At 38.9% G+C, this 26,583-nt stretch overlaps 1 protein-coding gene across 4 annotated transcripts in view; it reads right to left on the reverse strand.

Moving 5' to 3' along the window:
• Positions 1-8,801: 8,801 nt before the first annotated feature.
• med17 (mediator complex subunit 17) overlaps positions 8,802-26,583 on the reverse strand; it is a 32,070-nt gene continuing 14,288 nt past the window's right edge. For all 4 annotated transcript variants that reach the window (XM_053651071.1, XM_053651072.1, XM_053651073.1 and 1 more), the window contains 5 exons: positions 22,609-22,793; positions 22,389-22,526; positions 17,697-17,814; positions 12,721-12,880; positions 8,802-9,429 (listed from right to left, as the gene is read on the reverse strand). In XM_053651071.1, coding sequence (XP_053507046.1) covers positions 9,221-9,429; positions 12,721-12,880; positions 17,697-17,814; positions 22,389-22,526; positions 22,609-22,793 — 810 coding nt within the window. In that variant the 3' untranslated portion in view covers positions 8,802-9,220. The remainder of the gene's footprint in view (positions 9,430-12,720; positions 12,881-17,696; positions 17,815-22,388; positions 22,527-22,608; positions 22,794-26,583) is intronic.

Here is a 26,583-nt window from a genome sequence, read left to right on the forward strand (position 1 = left end):
TCCTTGATAGATATACTTAATATAGTTAGTTTCACGTTAGATTAGTTCATTTAGTCTACGCTGGTTTTTCCACTCCCAGTTCACAGCACTAGTTCATGTTTCTTGTTTTGTGTTTTGACCCTGTGTTCTGTGACTGCGACTCTGATTCCTGCTTTTCCCCGTTTTTCCACGTTTATGGCCTGTACGCCGATCGCCCGACCCTTTGCCTGTCTTGACTATGTTTTTGGATTACGATTTGGATTTGGCTGCCTTTGTCTCCTTTAATAAATACGTCTTTTCCTGCACCTGCTTCCATACGCAACTCCCTTACGTCTCGGGACGTGACAACTACTCTAGTGGTGGGGCGCTCTATCTGTCAGACTTATGTAGACGTGCAACCCACTTCTCTGGGTTTAGCACCCAAATGTTCCACTAATGGCACTCAATTCCTTCTTAATGGTAAATGCCCGTTCACCAAACTGTATAGCACTAATACTGTGTTATGAGCATGTGGTCAGAGAGCCTTTAAGGAAATCCCATATTTCCTTTGGACAGGATGTTGTTATCCTGCTTTTATGATCCCCAGTGTTCCTATTCATGATCCCTGGGCCCCTCCCTCACATAGGATAACCAAACGTGGTGTCCCTAGTAAATTCATGGGGTACATGTTAGCCGACCCATGGACCACCCCTGGTGCAAGCATGAGGTTATCTCTATTTTTAGGTGGTGGCACAACAGCTACTTTAAATAAGATCAATGGCTTAACCTATATGCTTCTCTCTTTGGCTAATGACACTGAGGAGGCACTAACCCTAAGAACTAAGAACCAAATTGTTTTGTGTTCGTGGAATGTGTTGTTTGAGCATTCCTAATCACCCTGCCTTTTGCCCTCACTCTCTCTCTTGGTTCTTGTTTTTCTCTTATTATGTGGTAGAAAAGACATCTTTAGTTCTTATATCACTCAAACCTACATTATAGATGTTTTGATTTTATCTGTGACCTGTTCCAATTGCCATTTATCATTCTTTATCAATATTTATGTGTGTATATATACTATGCTTTCTGTATCATTAAACTAAGAAGCTTTCACTGAACAATGGTGTCAGTGGACGAGAAAATCAGCCAGTGCAGGGTCCAAATTCTGGTTCTGACGTATCAGACAAGAACTTAACACTCCAGTTCTGTTAAGTGGGAGAAAACAATAGTTTCCAGTCATTTGGAAATTAATGGTAAGTTAGAGATGGAATTTTTGTTCCATCTCTAACTTACTATTAATTTCCAAATGACTGGAAATTATTGTTTTCTTCCATCTGCAATCTTTCCTTGCTCAAAATAATCTCTTTGACCCCTTTCAATTAGGCTTTCATCCACTCCATAGTACTGAAACCACCCTTGTAAGGGTTGTCAATGACCTATTACTCTCTAGTGACTCCATTCTTTCCATTCTTCTGTTACTTGATTTTAGTTCCAATTTTGATACTGTCTGTTATGACGTGCCTCTCGGATGTTGATGTCCAGCCTCTCGGATGTTGATGTCATCGGTGCTGCTCTTTCCTGGCTTTCTTCATACCTCACGAATAGACAAATTTACATTTCAATCCAGGATTATCAATCGTCTACTCTCTCTGTGAAATTAGGTGTCCCTCAGGGATTGGTTCTTGGACCTCTACTAGTCATTATATAAGTACTGCCTTTGGGTTAACTTATTCGCCGCCACAGTTTCAGTTACCACTGTTATGCTGATGACATTCAAATCTGTACAGCTTGTAGATCTGCTCCTACTCTCCAGACCAGTCCACTGTCACCATGTGTAAATGAAATAAAAAGATGGCTTAATTTCAACTTTTTAAAACTGAATATGGACAAAACTGAAATCATTATAATTGGAGTGCCAACACTGACTAAAAACATCCTTCATGACTTTATGAAATTGGTGGTATTCTCATTAAACCATCCAGTACTGTAAAAATTTTGGCATCATCTTTGATCCCTCCCTCACCTTTGACACTCATATTAACTTGATTCTATCACTTTCATCGCATTGCTTGCATCCATCCCTTCATTAGCATCTTGAGTGAGTTTGCACAGTAGATGGAAATTGAAGCTAGAGTCTGTGCAGTAGAGGCCGGTGGAGTCAGAGTTTCTCTGATCAGCCCATATTATTTGTGGATACTCCCCTTCTTCATGCTAGGAGTGTGCATGGTGACAGGCATATGACAAGTGCAAAAAAATATGAAGCATTGAACAATGCTAGCTCAAAGTGGTAAGCATTATTAATTCATATGTAAAACGTGTTACTAAATTGTAGTTGCAGAATTTAAGTATATTGAATTTGCCATTGTCAGGAAAAGAGTTGCCATGACTGACTGAGCTACCATGTGCTAGCTAGCTGATATTAGCTAATCCATCATGTTAAAGTAAAGTATAAGTAGCTAATGTAATGTGCCAACTGAAAATAACTTTTTCAGTTGGTTTTTTACTTTTTTTTTTAAAATTGCTGCTCTCCATGATTTTCATCTAGTTCTGACACCTACAGTAAGTTAAACATCTGAATGGAAAAGTGATCTCTTTTTATGCTCCACTCATTCTGCTGGTGGAGTATGTTTAAAAAGGAATGATTGGCTAACTTAGCTACCTACCATGCTGTGAAAAAGTATTTGCCCCATCCTGATTTCTTCCGTTTTAGTGTATCTCATACTAAATAGTTCTAGATCTTCAAACGAAATACAACATAAAATAAAGTCAGCCTGAGTAAACACAATACAGTTTTATTTATTTATTTATTCATTTATTGAAGCTAAAAAAAATATTTTAAAAAATCCAACACCTATCACCTGTTACGAACCAGTCTAGGTTGGGCCGCACAGAGTAACCAGCTCACAATTCAATGGAATTGACCTTTAAAATAAGGGAAGCCAGGAATAACAAACAAACAGGTTTGTTCAAAAGTTGTGGTATATTGTAAAACACACAAATATATGCATATAAATGTACAAAGAGCCAAAACACCAGACATACCTTCAGGGTGGGCCAAGGCCAAAATAATAAACAAAAGGATTCTTTGTTTAGTCGCTAGTTTACCTGAAAGGAAAAGAACAACAAAGAAAAACAAGTATCCTTCCCTAAATCACTAAGCCAAAAACAGAGGCAAAAGAACCCCTCTCCCAAAAGAAACGGCAGCCACACCCCTACTGCCGGTGAACCGAGTGCAAAATATATACAATGGTGTATAGAATATCCAAACAGGTACAGGGACAACCAAACTCACAATCAAAAACCAGGCAAGAGTCAAAAACCAGAACAGCAGTCAGAATATAGAATACAAGCAACACAACAAACACAATCTCTGAACACCAACGCACACGTAACCACCTCCAACATCCCATGCCATTTGCACTCCTCTTCCTCTTTAAATAAGGTCATCATTCAGTGATCTCATCCTGGGAGGCGGGAGCAAGGCAAGCTAGGGCAGGCTGGAAATTCTGGGAGGGAGTTCAGACCTGCACAGAAAAATATGGCACAGCACACAGAAACAACTTCCCAATCCAAAGATAGTGGGTTGTAACACACCAATGTGAAAAACTAATTGCCCCCTTAAATTTAAAATCTGGTTGTATCTCCTTTAGCAGCAATAACTACAACCAAAAGCTTCCAGATAACTGAAGATCAGTCTTTTACTTTCTTCTAGGACTAGGATTTACTCCTATGCTTTGGATCATTGTGTTGCTGCATAATCCAGTTGTGCTTGAGTTTCAACTTACGGACTGAAGACTGGACATTCTCCTTTAGGATTTTCTGGTACAGAGCAGAATTCATGTTTCCCTCAACTATTGCAAGTTGGCCAGGCCCTGAAGCAACAAAGCATCCCCACACCATCACACTTCCACCACCATGCTTGACATGCTATGATGTTCTTTTTGTGGAATTCTGTGTTTGGTTTAAGCCAGATGTAAAGGCACCCTTTCTTCCAAACAGTTCCACTTTCAAATCATCAGCCCACAGAACATTCTCCCAAAAGGTTTGAGGATCAACAAAGTGTGCTTTGGCAAAATTCAGATGAGCGTTAATGTTCTTCTGGGTTAGCAGTGGTTTTAGCCTCGCCAGTCTTCCATGGATGCCATTTTACCCAGTGTTTGTCTGATAGTGGAGTCATGAACAGTGACCTTTATGATTTGTGACTTGTGACTTGCTGGTTGAGTAGTTGCTGTGCTCTTGGAGGAATTTTGGAAGGTCGGCCACTTCTGGGAAGGTTCACTACTGTGCTAAGTTTTTCCATTTGGAGATAATGGCTCTCACTGTGGTTCTTTGGAGTACCAGAGACTTTGAAATAGCTTTGTAACCCTTCCCAAACTGATGTATTTCAATCATCTTCTCACTCATCATTTCTGAAATTTCTTTCAACTTTGGTATAGAATGCTACCAAGTAAGACATTTTAACCAACTTCATGCTGTTGAAAAAGTTCTATTTAAGTGTTGATTTGATTAAAAAGGGTTTGCAGTAATCAGACCGGGTTGCCTTTAGTCCAACTGAACCCCATTATGAATGCAGTTTCATAGATTTGGGGAATTAGTAACTACAGGGGCAAAGACATTGGGGCAAATACTTTTTACAGCACTTTAAATAAATATGATGTTCACATAATTTATTTAAATATGACAGGACTTGGGCAATTTTAATATCCAAACCAAATAAATATTATGACATCTGACTAGCTAGGAAATTTGTGATCTTCCCTTCAAATTGTTTCAGTTTACTAATGTTATGCAGTAGCTAGCTAGCTAGTTAATGAGCTAAGCATCAAAATAAGACACATACCAGAAAAACTGTCTATTAGAACAGTTTACAGCAGAACAAGACATGGCTTTGCTGCAGAGCTGTCAAAGTGGTCAACACTGTAAAGCTTTGGTCAATGTTTGAAAGATGTCAAATGAAGTTCATGGGGCTATAATCTCAGTAAGGGCTTACCTTTTTAATTAGCATCAAATAACTAAAATAAAATGGAGAAAAGTGGTATACATCAATTTCAACTGAATTTGTAAAAATGACAACACTGTTCCTTAAAATAATTTGTGAAGCTGTAACTTAAAATGTAAATTTGGCTTGTCTTCCATTCAATAATATAGGAATATAGCAGATTTTTTTTGGCGGGGAAATAGAAATTTTGTCTTTACTTTTAAACCCCTCTTATGATGTCCACTGATATATAATATATACAGTCTCTGATGCACACACACCAAGAGGCAATTTAGCATATTTAATCCATCTACTGGCATACTGACTGTTTTTGGGAGGCGGGAGGCAACCGGATTAGCTAGATGGGCAAGTATAGGATAAATATATTTATACCTCAGTTGACTGCAAGCCCACATGTATGACATTATAACAATGCATTTTTAATTAGACAATACAAAAGGTAGGTAGTTACCTTATGCAGTGCATTATATTTTTATTTTTACCATTAGGCTATTTTAATAATTTATGTATGCTACACTGATGCTGATCTTAAGGCTTGTTGCCCTCCTTTTAAATCTTCAGGAAAACAGGAGAAGACATGTAAATGGACCTAATATATGAGTCTAGTTATATTTGGGAGATTATAGACAGAAAATCAGATTTAAATAGGGATGGATTGAGATTCTCCCACAGTCAGAAGGAAGTTCTACTGTCGATTCTAATAAGCCTTGGAATTACAGGTTGTGTTTTGATTCTTACCAGATGGAAACCAGAAGGAAATAGTGTTCTACAAGGCTCACTGCTGGTCCATGCCTATTTCTGTCTATATATACACTTGCTCAGTGATGTAGGACATGGTTTTTCATACCACTGCTATACTGATGACATTTAAACCATTCTGTCCTTTCACCCTCAAATGGCTACATTTCAGCGTATCCCAGCATGAATCTCATCGAGAATGGCAGCTTACCATCTGGACCTAAATCTTAGCACTGAGATGCTATGACCCCCATGTCATTCTACCTAGAGAATTATATCTACTAACTCATTGTTGAGGGCTCTGCTCTGAACCTGTTTTTCTCCTGCCTAATTAACAAAAAAAGAAATTACCTAGTTTATTCACTTATAAGTTGACAATATGGCACCATTTGCTCCCATTATGTGGTTTTGAAGCTTAATGTTGCCATATTTGAGTTCATAGTAGAGACGTTAGAGCCAGAACATGTGCTGTATGCATGTCCAGTCAGACAATAGGTCCACCTCTCGCCCACCAATATTGGTTGTGGACACCCCTGCATGCACACAGAGGGAGTGCAAATTAAGATGAAGTATTGAGCACTTTGTCAAAGTGGTAAGTATGGCATTATTAATTAATATGTAAAATTCTAAATTGTAGTCATTTATTCTGCACAAGTATATTGATTTTTGCATTGTCCGCCAAAAACTTTTTAGTGCTTTGAAGCATTACTGATTGAGCTACTATTTGCTAGAGATATTGCTGAAATTGGCTAATCCATCATGTTAATCAAAGTACTGTAATAAGTAATTCATTTAAATGTACCAACTGAAAATATACTGTTAAACAGCAGTCAACAATTACTCTCAACCCAACAGAAAAAAATGCTGCTCTCCATGGTTTTCATATATACTTACCGTACACTTTATTAGGAACACCTGCACACCTGCTGATATATGCAGTTATCCAATCAGCCAATCATGTGGCAGCAGCACAATGCATAAAATCATGCAGATACTGGTGAAGAATGTCAGTTGTTCACATCAAACATCAGAATGGGGGAAAAGTGTGAATTTAACCATGGCATGGTTGTTCGTGCCAGATGGGCTGGTTTGAGTATTTCAGAAACCATATTATCTCTCTAATTTGTCCAAAAATGTCAATCATGTCATCAACCACAACCTTTTATTCATCATCAAATAACCCCAATAAAACACAATTATCACATTGACAAAAAATACTACAGGTGGTATCAAGGTGAACTGAACTTAAAAATGGCAGAATACTATTCCCAAAAATAATATGTGTAGACTTAAAATGTAAGTTTGGGTACTTTCCCATTCACTAAAGAGGGAATGGGCAGGTTAAAAAGTGTGCTACAGCCAGTCTCAGAAACATTTTGGCTTTGCTTTTGAACTTCTGTTATGACATCCACCCATATATAATCATTGTACAGTGGTGCTTGAAAGTTTGGGAACCCTTTAGAATTTTCTGTATATCTGCATAAATATGACCTAAAATACCATCAAATGTTTGGCCCTAAATGTAGATAAAGATAACCCAATTAAACAAATGAAACAAAAATATTATACTTGGTCATTTATTTATTAAGGAAAATTATTCAATATTACATATCTGTGAGCACACAAGCTGCTGTGCTGTACTTCTTTGGCTAGAAAGGACTATTAATAGAGAGCCTGACTGTGATTTGTGAGCACGGCAACAGGCTGGTGGCCGGCGCACAAGAAACAAAGATCGCTCCTCCCGCGACCGCCGCTGTGGTGCTGAAGAGACAGCTCCACTTCAGCACCACCGATGTTTTGGATAGCGCATGGCAAATTCAAACATCAATTTACAGCAATCACTGGTTTTCCCAATGTAAGCTGACCACACCCACATTGCTATAAAAATATTGTCAGGGAATTCACTTGCTTTGGTTAACTGAAATCATAACTATTAATGTGATCTGTAATGCACGATTGGTTCTAACGAATATCGGTGCAAAATAACCTTGGTGAACATGAATTTGACATAATAGTAGCGTATTAGGTTTTGCCTGTGAAGACTGCATTTGTTCTTAAAAAGGATGAACCAACATGAAGACAAGAGAGCTGTCTATGAGAGGAAAAACAAGCCATTTGGAACTTAGAAAAGAGGGATAATCTATCACAGCTGTTGCACACGCATTGGGCATAGCCGATACAACAGTTTGGAATAAAAAAGAAAGAAACCACTGGTGTACTAACAACCAGACATGGAACAGGAAGGCAAAGGAAAACAGCAGTTGATGAAAGAAACATTGTAAGAACTGTGAAGAAAAACCCAAAAACAACAGTTAGTGACATCACCAACAGCCTTCACAGGGCAGGGGTGAAGATATCATAATCCACCATTTTGAAGAAAACTTCAAGTGCAGAAACATAGAGGCCATACCACAAGATGCAAAGGACTTCGCAAAGATATTCAGAGATGAGCCACAAAACCAAGATTAACCTCTACCAAACTGATGGAAAGGCCAAAGTGTGGAGAAAGGATGGATCTGAAAGGAAAACGGATCTGCTCATGATCCAAAACATTACCTCCACCATGCTTGATTGATGAGCTTTGTGTCATGACTTGGGCTTGTATGTCTGCTTCTGGAATGGGCTTACTAATCTTTATTGATGACATAATTGATGATGGTAGCAACAGAATGAATTCAGAAGTCTACAGATACAATCAGTCTTCCAATTTACAGAGAAATGCATCCAATCTAACAGGGAGGAATTTCATGCAGCAACACAATGATCCCAAAAGCACAACAAAGGACATCAACAGGGGGGAAAAAAGTGGAAGTTTTTAGACTGGCCAAGTCAATCACCTGACCTTAACCCATTTAAGCATACATTTCACCTAATGAAATGGAAGCTGCAGTACAACCTGAGAAAAGCAACAAGAAAAATGCAACAGTTTGGTGGTGTCAGTGGGTCACTGGCTTAATGCAGTTATTGCAACCAAGGTAATTGCAACCAAATATTAAGTGTTATCTAGTTTAAGATTATCTGTCTAATAACTTTTCCTTGCCTAAAAATTGGGTGGTCTGCCACAAAATGTGCCATGTTCTAAGTTGTTCAACACATCTAGATATAAATATCAGGAAAGGAAAGCTGAAATTTATTTATTGTTTTACAAGTACACAAGACACAACTGCAATAAAATGGTGTATCCACTGTACAGCTCATAACACTTAAGCCTTTTCGCTCAATTAAGTTTCTTAAAACAAGGAACTAGTAACAATGCAGTCCTATTCTGTGTGAAATCCAACTAAATGATATAAGGGGAAAACATTCCACTGGTCTGCACATAGAGGATACACTGTATTTATTTGTAGGCATTTAAGAGATATTTGCTGCACAGAGAGACCAGCAGTTCACCTTCAAATGCTGTTACTCAAATGCAACTAGTACAAACACAATGCAACAGCAGCCAGGATCCCAAGAGGAAAAATCATTACTTATAAGGATAAAAGCTAAAAACACATTGTATATATGTATAGACACAGACACTTTTTTTTAAGGATAAGGTGTAAGTGCTGCCATTAAAAGCTCCATTTTATAAACGAAGTTCCTGCCCTCCATCTTGCTCCAGTGCACTTCCTTATATGGTCCTCGCAAATAATTCCATTTCCCATCCTGCAATACGTCACTTTTCAGGAGATCTTTAGCCTGGCAACGTGGAAACTGAACCAGAACCTTAAATCCACTCTCAGGCCCATTCCGCACTGGCAGAGAAGGAAACACACACACACCCCATCAATTTGATTAAAACAGATATTCTTACTGGTATACTGCGATACCTATGCTTATACTACAGGAAATGTGGAGTTGACATCATAAAGCATTGCCTGAAATTGTATCTTATGAGCATCACTGGGTTTTTCTTTTAACTGTTCAGGTTTGCTTTTCATTAAATTCTTACAAATTTTTTGTATTTCAAAGTGGACATAACATGGACAACATGGATATTAACATTAGTGAGGTCAGTGTTACTTTAGAGCCTCACTGAATTTATGCACATACAATATCTCACAAAAGTGAGTACACCCCTCACATTTTTGTAAATATTTGATTATATCTATTCATGTGACAACACTGAAGAAATGACACTTTGCTACAATGTAAAGTAGTGAGTGTACAGCTTGTGTAACAATGTAAATTTGCTGTCCCCTCAAAATAACTCAACACACAGCCATTAATGTCTAAACCGCTGGCAACAAAAGTGAGTACACCCCTAAGTGAAAATGTCCAAATTGGGCCCAATTAGCCATTTTCCCTCCCCGGTGTCATGTGACTTGTTAGTGTTACAAGGTCTCAAGTGTGAATGGGGAGCAGGTGTGTTAAATTTGGTGTCATCGCTCTCACACTCCCTCATACTGGTCACTGGAAGTTCAACATGGCACCTCATGGCAAAGAACTCTCTGAGGATCTGAAAAAAGGAATTATTGCTCTACATAAAGATGGCCTAGGCTATAAGAAGATTACCAAGACCCTGACACTGAGCTGCAGCAGGGTGGCCAAGACCATACAGCGGTTTAACAGGACAGGTTCCACTAAGAACAGGCCTCACCATGGTCAACCAAAGAAGTTGAGTGCACATGCTCAGCGTCATATCCAGAGGTTGTCTTTGGGAAATAGACATACGAGTGCTGCCAGCATTGCTGCAGAGGTTGAAGGGGTGGGGGGAGAGCCTGTCAGTGCTCAGACCATACGCCGCACACTGCATCAAATTGGTCTGCATGGCTGTCGTCCCAGAAGGAAGCCTCTTCTAAAGATGATGCACAAGAAAGCCCGCAAACAGTTTGCTGAAGACAAGCAGACTAAGGACATGGATTACTGGAACCATGTCCTGTGGTCTGATGAGACCAAGATAAACTTATTTGGTTCAGATGGTGTCAAGCATGTGTGGCAGCAACCAGGTGAGGAGTACAAAGACAAGTGTGTCTTGCCTACGGTCAAGCATAGTGGTGGGAGTGTCATGGTCTGGGGCTGCATGAGTGCTGCCGGCACTGGGGAGCTACAGTTCATTGAGGGAACCATGAATGCCAACATGTACTGTGACATACTGAAGCAGAGCATGATCCCCTCCCTTTGGAGTATTCCAGCATGATAACGACCCCAAACATACCTCTAAGACTACCACTGCCTTGCTAAAGAAGCTGAGGATGAAGGTGATGGACTAAACCCTATTGAGCATCTGTGGGGCATCCTCAAACGGAAGGTGGAGGAGCACAAGGTCTCTAACATCCACCAGCTCCGTGATGTCGTCATGGAGGAGTAGAAGAGGACTCCAGTGGCAACCTGTGAAGCTCTGGTGAACTCCGTGCCCAAGAGGGTTAAGGCAGTGCTGGAAAATAATGGTGGCCACACAAAATATTGACACTTCGGGCCCAATTTGGATATTTTAATTAAATAAACAAGCAATTATAACATTTTCCTACATCATTCCACTTTATTTATGGACATGAATGTTGTGAATTCTCTATATTTCCAGATTTCTTGAGTTAATACTGATGTCTGGTGAAAATTTCATGTTAATACCCTCATTGGAAATATATTTACTGAAAAAAAATGTTGATGCATTCAATACTTATTACCCACTGTATATATGGAATAAATCCAAACAAGATCTGCAACAGTGACTAGCGAGTATGCATGTGATAATATTTTTATGTAGTGCTAGCAAAAGTCTTTCTGACATACAGTCCCCGCTGAAAGTATTAGAAAGGCCAATTCTTTCGCTTTTGCTATACACTGAAGACATTTTGGTTTGAGATTTAAAAAAAAGATGATGAATACGAGACGAACAATCAGAATTTTATTTCCTGATATTTACATCTTAGAACGTGCCTACCTTTGGTGGAATACCACCCAATTTTAGGTGAACAAAAGTATTGGAACAGATAGTCTTAAAGTAAATAACACTTATTTGTTGCATATCCCGAACTGCATGAAGCTAGCAATCCACTGGCATCACCAGTGTTTGGGGGGGGGGGGGGGTATAGGGGGGAGTCTCAGTCTCCTCTTCAGGAAATGAAATCCATGCAACTGTCTTAAGGTCTGGTGATTAACCAGACTATTGTGACTGTTTTGAGGTTTTTATTCATAGCTCTCACAAGGTTTCTGTCTTCAACTGCTGTTTGTTTTCCTTTGCCAACCTGTTTGATGTCTAGTTGTTAGTACACCAGTGGTTTCTTTCAAGTCGTATTGGCTATGCCCAATGCTTGTGCAATGACTCTGATCAATTTCCCCTTCTTTTCTATCTTCAAAATGGCATGTTTTTCTCCCTTATACAGCTCTCTGGTCTCCATGTTGGTTTATCCTTTTTAACAACAAATACAGTCTTCACAGGCAAACCTCATGGCTCAAACTAAGAGTAGACATTCAGAGCTAAAAGGTGCCCTGTTCTAGGTTGTTTAACACATCTAGGTGTAAATACCAAGAAATAAAAGCTGAAATTCTGATTTGTCTCATATTCATCTTTTGTCTTCAGCATATAGCAAAAACAAAAGAATTGGCCTTGCCATTCCATACTTTCGAAGGGCACTGCATGTTAATATGGCTTGGTCTCAACCAATAATCAGATCAGAAAGTACTGAACAAGCCTTTAAAGATATTGGATATTATTACCAATTATAATCTGTAAATGATTTTAAATTGTTTGTTTGATGACCTAGCACTAAGATTTCTTGCACTAAAATTCCATGAAAGAGGAGAATCCTGAAAGTAAAAACATTTGGAGGTAAAATAAAGTCATAACTATGTAAGTAACACCAATATTGTGACCCTCAATATTATGTGATCCTTACAAGACAGCAAATGCCGGGACAAAATGCACTGCACTGTGATGTAATACATTCTGAGAACTGTCTAATATGAGATATTTAAAACACTGTTTAATTGGAGTCTATGTTCCCTCTTTGCACTATGCGCACACAAAGAAGAATACACATATTTGGTTGCAAACAGGAAAACAATGAGTATATTTCCATGTATGTTGCTGTGTGTGCATATACCTGAAATGGCATAAGCTCCATTTGGTGATGCTACTGTAATGGCAGAGGCATTGCCAATGCTCTCAATGGCACCAAGTCCTACATGATTACTGAAGCTTAGCACGTGCCAGCCCATTACCTTCGCCAGCTGCTGTACTGCATGTACCTGGTGCTGAGACATCTGTAACAAACCCAGATACAAAGCCAAATAAATCTAATTCTGGATTTTCAGATCCTGAAAAGTATTATTCCGTCTTCTTACACAGTTAACAATTTTTAAATATTAGAATTAATATTATACATCTAATTTTAACAGCAGTCAATTTATTGCCAGGCACTTATGTATAGCTATAACTTTTTTTCCTTCACTGCCCCCCAGAGAATGTATAGGCAGTGCCAGTAAAAAATTCTCCCAACAACAAAAAAGACTACATAAAAACTACTTTTAGGCAGCTTTGGGTTTTTCTATGACATACTGTGACACTCAATTTTAAGAAACAATAAATATATTTCACCAAAACATTTTTCAAGTACAAAACTGTCTTGCTGACGAAGAAGACAATGAAAAAGACGACGAAAAAGAAGCCAAAGGAGAAAATGCAAGCAAGATGAATGTTGAGCTACTGAATGCTGAGAGCTTTGTGAGAAATGCATAGCGACTATAATAATGTTGATGGGAGTTGTGGCAAGGAATATTTTATATATATATATATATATATATATATATATATATATATATATATATATATATATATATATATATATATATATATATATATATATATCACACACACACATATACACACACACACATATATAAAATTGCATGCAACTTTAATGAATGAGTAGCAGATGATAACTTTATGACTCATTTATGATGTGGCTATTTTTTTGACAACACTGAAATGCAAGCATGTATTCTAAGTGATTCTACCCTAGACTACACTTTCTACACTAAATAGCATTTCTTTGTCTCTTCCCTGCAAACATGCAAATGATAATCCACTGATTGATAGTCCATTGTATTTATTTTGCACCTGCCGTATATATGCATATAAAGAATTCTTGACTTTTTATTCAAAAAGCTAAGTGCCCCATTATTGCATCGTCGTTTTATCATATTGACCACAAAAAAGGCTATTCATAGTCAACACTTCATCAATTTGCAGGAACATTAACATTTTTGGGCAGAACAATAGTTGCTTATACCCAACACCACACAATAAAAAAAGCAGGGGTCTTCCCATAAGTATGTGAATGCTATTGCTGTGACTTTTAATTAATTCAAATTATTACTTATTTAAAGAGTATATTGTTTAAAATTAGAACTTTAAGGATTTAGCTTTAAATAAGTATTTGTTGCAGTGGCCAAATCACCAAATATCTTACATTTCGATAGAACATGTAGAACATGTTAGATCAAAAATATTACATATCAATTGCTGTAATTAGTGCTGGTGCTTATAGATATTAATTTCAGTTAGCCAGTTCGCAAAAAGTGCGTGAACGGCTTTTTGCAAAGACGTAAATACTGGCTCTCTTCTTCTTCTCAGTGATAAGCAGGTGTCAGAAACGGAAAGTTGTGCAGCACCACCTTGTGTACCGGGGTATTTATGCTTTTCAATAAGTACCATTTACTGTCAGGGAGTGAATGTGCACTTTCATTCACCACGTCGCCCACGTTTAACGTGCGGGTGTGAACGCAAAAAAAACAAAAAACGCTGTTACGTGTGAACAGGCCTTAAGAGTGGCAAAGAGAAGCTAAACTGAAAAGTTGTATAAACAGCCAACGACCCTGCATCAGTGTGGAAAGGCCTAAAAGACATCACCACCTACAAGACACAATACTGTCTATCTGCTGGAAATCAGTAATTGGCTGACTACCTGAATAATTTCTAATGCAGATTTGGAAAGGGCAGTCTTACACCCCACACCCACGCTGACCTTCTCATCACACAAGTGTTAACACCTCCTGCTATCCCCGGTCTCCCCCTCTAGCTACTCAAACTAAACTTAGGATCTGTGAAGAGGATGTGTGCTGGCTCTTCCAGAAACAGAAGTTCAGGAAAGCTCCAGGCCGACAGTGTCTCACCCGCCTATTTGAAAGTCTGTACAGAACAGCTATCACCCATCTTCACATCAGATCTTCAACAGATCACTGGAACAGTGTAGAGTCCCTTCCTGCTTCAAACGCTCCACAATCATCCCTGTCTCAAAGAAATCCACGATCACAGGACTAAATGATTAAAGAACTGTTGCTTTGACGTCTGTGGTCATGAAATCATTTGAGAGACAGGCGTTTTTCAAGGATTCTATTTGTGGACTTCAGTTCGGCTTTGAATAACATCATCCCAGATCTCCTCCTGTGTAAATTAATCCAGCTCTCTGTGCCAACCACCATCTGTCAGTGAATCACCAACTTTCTGACAGGCAGACAGAAGCTAGTGAAGCTGGGAAAATTCACAACCAGCACCTGCACAATCAGCACTGGCGCTCTCCCCACTGCTCTTCTCCCCCTACACGAATGACTACACCTCTACAAACCCCTCCTGAAGTTTGCAGATGACACCACAGTAACTGGCCTCATCCAGGATGGTGAGGAATCTGCATACAGAAAGGCGGTTGAACAGTTGGCTGTCTGGTGCAGTCAAATCAACGTGGAGCTGAACACTCTCAAAACAGTGAAGATTATCATGGATTTCAGGAAGAACTCCCCAGAACTCCCCTCCTCACCATCCTGGACAGCACTGTGGCCACCGTGGAGTCCTTCAGGTTCCTGGGCTCTACCGTCTCACAGGATCTGAAGTGGGACACCCTTATAGACTCCATTGTGAAAAAGGCCAAGCAGAGGCTGTATTTCCTTCTCCAACTGAGGAAGTTCAACCTGCCACAGGAGCTGCTGACCCAGTTCTACTCAGCATACATTGAGTCTGTTCTGTGCACTTCAATAATTGTCTGGTTTGGTTCAGCTACCAGATCAGACACAAGACGACTACAACGACCGTCTGGACTGCTGAGAGGATTATTGGTGCTCCTCTCCCCTCCCTTCAGAATGAGGAAACAGACAGGAAAAATCATCTCCAACCCCACTCACCCTGGCCACAACCTCTTTGAACTGCTGCCCTCTGGCCGGCACTACAGGGCACTGAGCACCAGAACATCCACACACAAGAGCAGCTTTTTCCCACAGGCCATCTCCCTCATGAATTTTTAATTGCCTCCAAGGAGCCTCCTAGTGGTAAATGGTCTGCACTTATATAGCACTTTACACTGTGTCTCATTCACTCATTATCATGTCTTCTTTATTTTATTCCTTACTATTATGTGTCTTGCTGTCATATTTGTGTACGCACTGGAAGCTTCACGTACCAAGTCAAATTCCTTGAGTGTGAGCACACCTGGCAATAAAGCTCATTCTGATTCTGAAAAGTCCATGACTCTTCTGCACCTTAGGCAGAATCTTAAAATGTAGTTTTCCCCCTTTTCACTTTTGGGGATGACCAGAATTCAAAATGCTTACTTCAGGTTGAGATACATGCAAAAAAAAAAAAGGGGGGGGGGCCCCTCCAGGTTCCCCGTGACTCAGTAAGGGTAATGGACGTACAGAAGATAGATGGATGGATTAATTATTTATCATATAAGACTACATTTTGTTTAACACACACTCATTATTTTCATACAATCATAAATTGCTAATTACCCATTTTCTTAATTTTGTGAATTTTAAGACAATATTTATTCATGAAGCGTCATTCCTCTACAGCAAAGGCCTATAATCTGTCCAGTAAATATTATGGGAGGTTTTTAAACAACCAAAGCTTAAGGCACACTGCCTCAAAATCTGGGTAAGCTATAATGCATCCCAGAATGTCAAAAAGCTGACTACACTGTTGCATTGCATTTTCAACCATTGGAGAGCGGAAAATAACTGAGTAAGTCTGCATATGTGCTTCTGACTTATTTCAATAACCTGAAAAAATGATTCATTACTGAATTTGATTGTATGACTGTACAAACAGCTTAGAAATGTTTTATACTTAAAAAAAAAAAAAAAAAAAAAAAAAAAAGGCACACCAGTTCTGCCAATACAGTATCTCACAAAAGTGAGTACACCCCTCACATTTTTGTAAATATTTGATTATATCTTTTCATGTGACAACACTGAAGAAATGACACTTTGCTACAATGTAAAGTAGTGAGTGTACAGCTTGTCTAACAGTGTAAATTTGCTGTCCCCTCAAAATAACTCAACACACAGCCATTAACCCTTTGGACATTTTCACTTAGGGGTGTACTCACTTTTGTTGTCAGCGGTTTAGACATCAATGGCTGTGTGTTGAGTTATTTTGAGGGGACAGTAAATTTACACTGTTATACAAGGCGTACACTCACTACTTTACATTGTAGCACAGTGTCATTTCTTCAGTGTTGTCACATGAAAAGATATAATCAAATATTTACAAAAAGGTGAGGGGTGTACTAACTTTTGTGAGATACCGTATATGTGCTCAGGTTAGTGGCTTTCAGATGGTAGAACTGCAGACATTTGAGAGATTAATAATATTTATGTTTCAGTGTTGCATTAATAAAAAAATACAATTTTTAATTATTAGTGCAGCCATTGGAAAAGGTCCCTGAATACAGTCAATACACTGAATACATAATAAATTACACACATCATAATACCTAATACAATTTGGTACATACTCATCCACAAAATGGCAAAAAAGGGAACACACTACACATATTTTACTTCATTTTTGAGATTTTTTTTTTTTTTTTTTAAATGTGGCTGAAAAGTACAATTTTGCTTGCAAAAATATTTACTTTTGACAGAAATTAAAAAGCAACTCTATGGGGCCCTTAAGGAAGTGTCAGCCTATTATGATTTATATAAATTTCATGCAGTCATTATGCATGTGTTTGAATTCCTGGAATCAAAGATAACTAATGAAATGAATGAAAATAATGAGCTCCTGTGAGTTTGCATATTTTACCTGTGACAATAGAAAGTCTTGCAGCTCTTGCTCTTGGTGGGAAAGTGTGATGACACGACCATCTCTGTGCACAACTCTGATCTGCTCCACTCCAATGTTCAACTGTAGCTGGATAGATCTGACAGAGACGTGTGAAAAGGACAGGCAGTAGTGTACTAAGAGGTGTTTCAGTATTCTTTTTTTCCAAGTTAAAGGCCAAACAAGTTAGGTAAAGTTTGAGGACAAACTTTGATGTTGACTTGACAAAGCCAGTCTGAAAGTTTAAAATAATTATCAGTTTGACATCTGAAGGTAATGCGTAGTTTTAAGACAGACACCAAGTGATAGGGTGCCAATATTTATAGCAATATATAGATATGGTGCCAATACTTGTAGAGTTGGATAGATGCAAATACTTTACAGTTGAATAGATAGAGAGAGAGAGAGCTAGATGAAGTGAAAGTCTCTGTTACAGGTACACTGACAGAGTGAGAGAGAGAGAGAGAGAAGGGCATCAGGCCGTGTGCACGCAGGTGTGTGAGAGTTTTGACAGCTGGAGCCAGGCTCTGAACAATGTAAGTGTAAGTGAATGGGAGTTTTTGGATATTTGATTGTCCACTACAGGAAAACCGTAAGTCCAATCAGTTAGTTAAAATAGAGAATGACCAGCCTGCCAGACCAGCTGTCTGAACAGTCTGAAGGACAGTGCTGAGTTTGGTGGAAATAATTTAAAAACTAAAGGAGTTATAACTGTCAGAAATTTTTTTATGCAAGTCAGGGGGAATTTTGTCCATTTTAAGCTTCCATAACAGGAATTCCACTCACTTATAAAAAAGTCATAGCAACTCGAGATAGAACATGCTGAAGGTCTTTGCCGAGCTTGGTGCATGTAGCTTGAAAGCTCAGGGAGGAGTAGCAATAAAAATTTTTGGGTCTCAGAATAAGAATAATAACAAACAACTAGTTATTAATAACCAGAATAATAATAACTAGTCTAGCTCTAACCGTTCATCATGACATCAAACTTTGATGTTGGCTTGAGAAAGCAAGTTTGAAATCTGCAGCCAATTCATCTAGAATTGGATAGTTGGACAGATAGGGTGCCAATACAGTAAGAGCTGGATAGACAGGGTTCTATCTTTGTGTTGGATTGATGGACAGGGTGCCAAAACTTGGAGCAAGAGAGAGAGCAAGAGAGATGAAGTGAGTCTATTACAGGTACATTGACAGAGTGAGAGAGGAGGGTGCATTATTTAACATAATTAAGATATTTTGGGGGGGATAAACCTGTGTTATGTTTGCAATTGTTTGATATCCATGAGAGCAGAGTATTTTTGTGATTTTTTTTAAACAAAAGATCAAAAAGCTAAACAAAGAATTTTTCAAGGCCTTCTTTGCTCATATTTACCAAGGGTGCCAATATTACTGGAAAATTGTAGAAAACTGTAGATAGATAGATGTAGACAGAGAGATAGATAGATAGCCAATAAGTCCGATCATTTACAAAAAACAAAAGCACATGATCAGTCTGAACTAATAAAATACTATTATTATTATTAGTAGTAGTAGTAATCTTATAAAGCAAAACAGTATATTGGATGTGTCAAGCCAACATAATAATAGGTTTATGAAGCAAAACTACCCTGCATCCTTCAACCACCAGAGGTAGCCCTCACCTGAATAATGATCATACTCCACTTCCTTCTACAGTCACATCCTGTCTGCTAGCCATAAAGAGCCATTAAATGATGTCAGAAAACTTCAGCCTTTCCACAAAGCAGTGTATTAGTACTTCCATTTTACCTTATGTTGCCATAGTACCATGGGTGGCACATTCCACTTCTGACAACAAAACAGTTTTCTTGCTGCTAAAATTAAACATTCTGGAGGGAGAGCAACCTTATATAAAATTCACCAGTGTATATATGCATCATATCCTATGAGATGAAGGAGAAGGGTTGTGGGGTGTGCTCAGTGATCTACCTGCAGAAAAAGCACAAGCGCCGCTTAGCTTATAGGGTGTCACAGGGTGTCATTCACTATATTTTCAATGGTGACCAGGAGCTGGACCGCAGCTCTTGGGCTATGGCCTCTGTGTTTCCTGGGTGAAGTGCCTGGCTTGGTGCTGCTCGTTCCCGGGCCCTGAAGCAGCGACAAGCCGAACACTTGACCCAAGATAGGAGCTACACTGGGATTTTGCCTAATTGCAACAAAAAGTGAGTTTCATTATTATTTATTTAATTCATTCATTTATTTTTTGCTTTAAACCCACCATGATCCTAAGCCAAGCTAAGGTAATACGTTACTGACTTTTATCTAACAATACACAATCTATAGCCAACATCAGTAATATGGAAACACAATTACAACAAGAGTTTGCGGTCTGTATTACAGTAAATTAATCAAGAATAAGGACTTAAAGACTTTCTATTTGCTGAAGAGAAAGGTAACAACTACTGTTATTCTAACCCCTCCAGTAATGTTAACTGGGCAATACAAAAGTGCTTACCTTCATAATCAAACAGGTACTGCTCAATGAAGAATTTGCATCCTTTATTAAGTTTAGAACGTGTCATAAGTGAAAATTTGTCTGCAAGTCGGTGTACATCATCTAGATGCATTTCTGGCAGATGTAGAAGGGACCGAGTAAACTCCATAGTGTTCCACTATGCTGGCAGAAGTAACCATACACTGCTTTGAGTCAGAACGGAAGTTGCGTGACATCATGTGAAAAGGGTCTATTATCAGTGTACCTGCCTTACCGAGCATTTCCCTATCGTTACGTCTCATGTTATGACCATTTGCTTGTTTCTTGACTTCACGTTTATTGGATTACTGTTTTTGTCTTGGCTGCCTGTTCGGACTGTATTTTTGGCTATTTGACCTTTGCCTGTTTTTTGACCATCCCTCTGTATGTTGTTTTGGAATTAATAAACTTCTGCACATGGATTCCAACCTTCCAGCCAGCGCAAGTTCATTACAAAAACAGCATATCGTCAAGCCAACATAATAATAATCAGCTAATGAAGCAGAACAGGATGTTGGCCTTGTCAAGCCAACATAACTAGATAGGTAAAGTTTGTCACGTTGACGTGACAAAGCCATTCTGAAAGTTTAAAACAGTTATCAGTTTGAAGTCTGACAGTAATATGCAGTTTTATGAGAGAAAAAGAGAGACAAATAGATGGATAGAACATAGATAAACAGATATGATAGCTGAGTTTGTCACGTGACGTCACTAGAATACCCACAACGCAATTCTCCTCATCGAGCTGATATGTCACATTTCTATGTTGTGGTACTTTTGTGACTCCACTTACTTTATAGATAGATAGGTAGAGAAATAGATGAAGTGAGAGTCTCTGTTACAGGTACATTGACAGATTAGACAGACAGATAGATAGATATATAGATAGATAGATAGAGTGTTATAAATAAATAGATAGATGGAGAGAATGGTAGAAAAATAAATGGGCAGACATGCAGATACATATAGATAGAGTTGCAGTGTTTGAAAAGAGTGAGTGTGATACAGTTAGATTGATAGTAAGAAATGTGAAGAGTAGGGATGCGCTGTATACTGGAAAAGTACCAGTATATATTATATTTCAAATGGTACAATATCATAATTTTGCTCAATTCGGTATTTGACGAAAAAAAACGGCAAATGTGACTGAGGAACATGATGCATCAAACAGATAAAACTCATTCTACACGCCTAAACTAAACTAATAAATAAAGAGAGCAGTAGGAGTGAAATATTGCATTACTTTGCCTACAAAAGTGATGAAAAAGGTGAAGCAACAGACCTTAAAGCATCAATCTGCAAATGCTGCTTTAAATCATGTGTTGCCACAAGAGGCAATACATAAAATCTTACTAAGCATTTGTCGCTTACTCATCCTGACTTCTTCAAAGAGTTCAGAGATCGACAGGTGAGTCAATCATTTAACTAATTTAATTTAGACGTTTATTCACAAGCCAAAATTGTGGTATTAAGCCATTCCTAATGCAAAGTGTGAGAGTGTGTGTGCGCGCTACAGGAAGATTGATAGAGAGGTGGATATAGAGAGTGTGTGACATTGATGAAGAGATATATGAAGTGAGTCTCTGTTACAGGTACATTGGACAGACTGAGAAGAAGGGCTTCAGGCCATGTGCATGCAGGTGTTTGAGTTTTGACAGTTGGAGTTTGAAATCTTGAACATTTGTCAAGCCAACATCATAAGCTTCTAAAACAGAACAGTATGTTGGCTTGACAATATATGTTCAAATAGAATACGTTTAAATAGGAAACAGTATGTTGGCTTTGCAAACATATTTAATTGTCGAAGAAGATGATGAAGAAATAGGAAAACAGTGAAACAGGCTGTGGGTTGGATTTGACATGTGCCATAGTGATTCCTTCTAATTAGCTTAATATTATGGAATATTAAGCAAGTTACTACATCTGGTGCTGCTGCCTAGTGTGCAAGTTTAGCTAGAGCTCAGGAATATTAAAAGGAAAGATCATGATACACTATATGAGCAGCAAATTTGTCTCATCAGTATTCTGTATTAGGATATAATCAAGAGTGATATTCTGTCTCAGCTTAATTTATACTCATTTTATTAACCAATCACTAACATCAATATAGCAATAAATTCTAGAAATACCTATATGCAATCTGGCTAGAAGTTGAGTCTTGTTCAGGAATCAGTATCTACTCTTACTTGCAGATTTGCTCATAGCCTTGTGACGTGATGAGCACTTTGACGCTGGACTCGTAAACATCATTAATATTGGACCAGTGTGCCTGAATCTGAGGATCCTCAATACGACTTGCCAAGCTGTCAATGGTTCGCGCGGTCCTGAAAGAGAAGGACTATGTTACATCAGCTCCTACAAATGTACACAGTGTGTATGTTCTTATAGTTCATGTGCCTGCATTACCTGCTCCTGAGGAAAATGTGTTTGGCTTGTTTGACTATTTTCTCCAGCAAGCCCTCACTCTGCTGTAGTGAGCTGATCTCTGACTTATCATAAGCCATTGGCCCAGCCACCCGCAGTCGCTTAGGAACAAATGGAGCACTTGCAGGGTGGGGCATCACAGAGGAGCTCACGGTCTGTTTATGGAACTTGACACAGAAGTATTGACGGGATTTACTCAAAAAACAAACACGTCTTGTTTTCTTTTCCAACTCCATCCAAGAGCATAACTTTCTGTGATTCAGTGTAAGAGGTACATGTATATATGCTAGGGCTGCACGATTATGGCCAAAATGATAATCACGATTATTTTGATCAATATTGAGATCATGATTATTCATTGATTTTAGGGACCACATTTTTATTGCACTTTCACATTTAAGATGCTTTCACCTCCATGTTGTGCTACATTCCTGCTAATGTACAAATTTTTGCATCAAATTAGACTGGTCCTTAAAGTGCATAATCTAGTAGAAGCAAAATGTAAATAAAATTTTACCCAAAATATAGGATAAATAAAAATACCATCAACCAAATGAAAATATGCAATAAAATGAAAACAATTCAGGCCTATGCAGAAAAGGCATTAATGGTGTTTACAGGTGGAGAGACGCAGCCAAATCAACCAATAGTGTGGTGCAGGGATGACGTCATTTTGGACCGAAACCCGGAAGTTATCACCACACTGGTTCCCTCAACAAAAACTCAGTAGGATTTTCCCATAGGCTTTTGGATTATTGCAAAAAATAAGATCTGTGATCAACAAAAGTTCACAATACCAACACGTTTTGTCCATCAAGATAATTTTCACAAATGAACACAACTTTTATGAAGTTTGAAGCCTAAATACAATGGCCAGAAATAAACAGCTAACCGTATGCTATAAACGAACTACACCACGGTCGCCAATCACCAAGCTTCCAACAACTTTTCCAAACTTGATTTAAAAACATTTTCCATAATACAGATTTACTCTGTGGATGAATCTTCATCCACGTTTTTTAGGGGGAATTGTGCACAGCATAACCAGTTTCAGGGCTCTACGGTAACAATTTCTTTTTAAAAAATTTAGGAGCACAGTTTTTTTGGGTTTTTTTTTTTTTAAAGAGATAGTAACGTTAATGTGCCACAATATAACACACAAGTAGGCATGAGAAAACTTGAGCTTGTCAATTACGACAGAATTTAGGAACATAGTGTGAACCATGACACATTCATTTACCTTCTGATAAACTAAATGTAATATTTTCAGTTAATTTTACAGGCTGTATACAAAAAACCACCATTAACCTGTTCCACCTCGTAAACAAATACAATAAACCTCAACGTTCAGTCTTTGAAGTCTGCTCCTCTTAAATATATTTAAAGCTACACTATTAGACATTTTCCACTGTCATGGTTCTGGGTTGGAGCCAGTTCTTGAACTGCTCTGCGTATATTGCTGAATAATCTCATATAGGATGTGATTGGGTGAGTTTATTTATCCGCCAGATGCAAAGCACTTTAATTTAATGGTGTTTAATGGTGTAATTGTGGTCAGTCAAAATCGTAATCACGATCAATATTTGATTAATTGTGCAGCCCTAATATATGCTCATTCATTATGCCTTATCCTGGTTAGGGTCGTGGTGGATTTGGAGCCCATCCTGGGAACACTGGCCAAAATACACCCTGGAAGGTATGGCAGCCCATGACAGGACGTCAAAATCAGATCTATCAGAACTTGTTTCTGCACTCATTTCTAAACACAATTCATCAATTAATGGCCACTGTGCGTGTATACACATGCTTTTAATAAGCTGGTACATGGTGTTTAATTAGGGTCAAAACCCACACGGAAAATCATCCTTGCAAAGGAGCATTTCTGCTTCGTGTGCACAAACGCGGTCCCGCTAGCTCGGAGCTCTGACGAGCACTCACCCAACCCTCTCTACACCGTTGCAACTGCTTAACACTCGCTCGCTCAAGTAGACTTTTGACACATTGGAGGCGGGGACTGTAGCTGATGTCTCTGCTCCTTTGATTGGTCACTTTGAATATTGACCATAACCTTTAATTGGCTGATTGGTTTGATCACTGACCACACTCAGGTCCAGTTATGCCATGTATGATTTACTTCTTGTAGGTTTTTTTTTATTATTATTCTTGCCAAAACTTACATAAAACTGTATCAACAAGTACAGAGTAACAACAACAAAATAAAAATGAAATTAAAAAATTAACAAAAAAAAAAAAGCCAGAGAGAAACATTTATATGAGGTTGTTCATTGAGAGTAATTTGACATTTCAAAAATTTTAGTTTTTTTGTGCTCATCACAGACATAAGAATTATAATCTACCAAAATAAACTGACAGTAGAGGATTCTTGCATATAAATTTACATATGTATAAAACATTTACCAATAATAATAAATTCCAAATAATAAATTACCTCCCAGAGAGTTTACCACCATGCTAATTGTCGCGGTGTACATTCCACCAAACTCTAACGCCAAGAAGCATTAAATGAACTCTACGGGGCTCATCAGTTATCAGGAACCTACAGACAGTGCACCCCGATAGATTTTTCATGGCCACCGGAGATTTTAAACATGCAAATAAGAAATCACTGCTGCCAAAATTCTAACAGCATGTTGATTTTGCAAGCAGTGGTACAAACACTTTGGACCTTGTTTAAACCAACATTCACGGTGCTTACAAGGCTGCACCTTGCCCCTATCTCTGCTGCTCAGACCACATCTCTGTTATGCTAATCCCAGCATACAGACTACTTCTGAAATGTGCCAAACCGGTTCTGAAACAGGTGAGAACTTGGTCTGAGGGAGCCATCTCAGCACTTCAGGACTGTTTCGAGCACACAGAAATATGAATATGAATATGTTCAGAGAGGCTGCCACATACCACAGACTTGGAGGAATACACAGTATCAGTAACTGGCTACATCAGCAAGTTCATAGATGACGGAATTTCCTTCATGACCATCACCACCTGTGCAAACCAGAAACCGTGGATGACTGCTGAAGTGCGCTCGCTGTTGAAAATCCGAGACTCTGCCTTCAGATGATAAGGCAGTTGCACTCACACCCATCATCATGAAGTGGCTTCGAGCAGCTAGTCATTAAATACAAAAAGCAGTCTTCCCACCACACTGAACCCATTTTAGTATGCATACCGTCCCAACTGCTCAACAGAGAACACCATATCTGCTACCATCCATCTGTCCCTGACCCATCTAGATAAAAAGGACAATTACATAAGGATGATGTTCATAGACTTCAGTTCAGCAGTCAACACAATCATCCCACAACAACTGACAACAAAGCTGAGCCAGCTGTGTTTAAACACCTCGCTCTGCAACTGGATCTTGGACTTTGTAACCGGAAGACCCCAGTCCATCAGGATCAGCAACTCCACCTCTAGCACCACCACACTGAGCACCAGCGTTCCCAAGGGCTGTGTGCTCAGTCCACTGCCGTTTACCCTGCTGACACATGACCGTGCTGCTAAGTTCAGGTCTACACTAGATTTGTGGGCCTCATCAGCAACAATGATGAGTCAGTGTACAGAGAGGAGGTGAACCAGCTCGCAGACTGGTGTTGAGACAACAATCTATCTCTTAATGTCGATAAGACTGAAGAGATAATTGTCGAATTCAGGAGAATCCAAGTGGACCATTCATGAATGCACCTCAACGGAACAACTGTGGATTGAGTCAAAAGCTCCAAGTTTCTTGGTGTGCACATGACTGAGGACCCCTTCTGGACTCACAACACCACCTGGCTAGTCAAGAAGGTCCAGCAGCACGTCCACTTCCTGCGGTGGCTGAAGAGAGCCAAACTGCCCCCTCCAGTCCTCACCTCCTTCTACAGAGGGATGATTGAGTGCGTCCTGAACAGCTGTCTTACCGCGTGGTACGGGAACTGCACAGCCTCTGACCGC

The sequence above is a fragment of the Ictalurus furcatus genome, chromosome 20 (genome assembly GCF_023375685.1).
Source record: "Ictalurus furcatus strain D&B chromosome 20, Billie_1.0, whole genome shotgun sequence".
NCBI classification, from domain to species: Eukaryota; Metazoa; Chordata; class Actinopteri; order Siluriformes; family Ictaluridae; genus Ictalurus; species Ictalurus furcatus.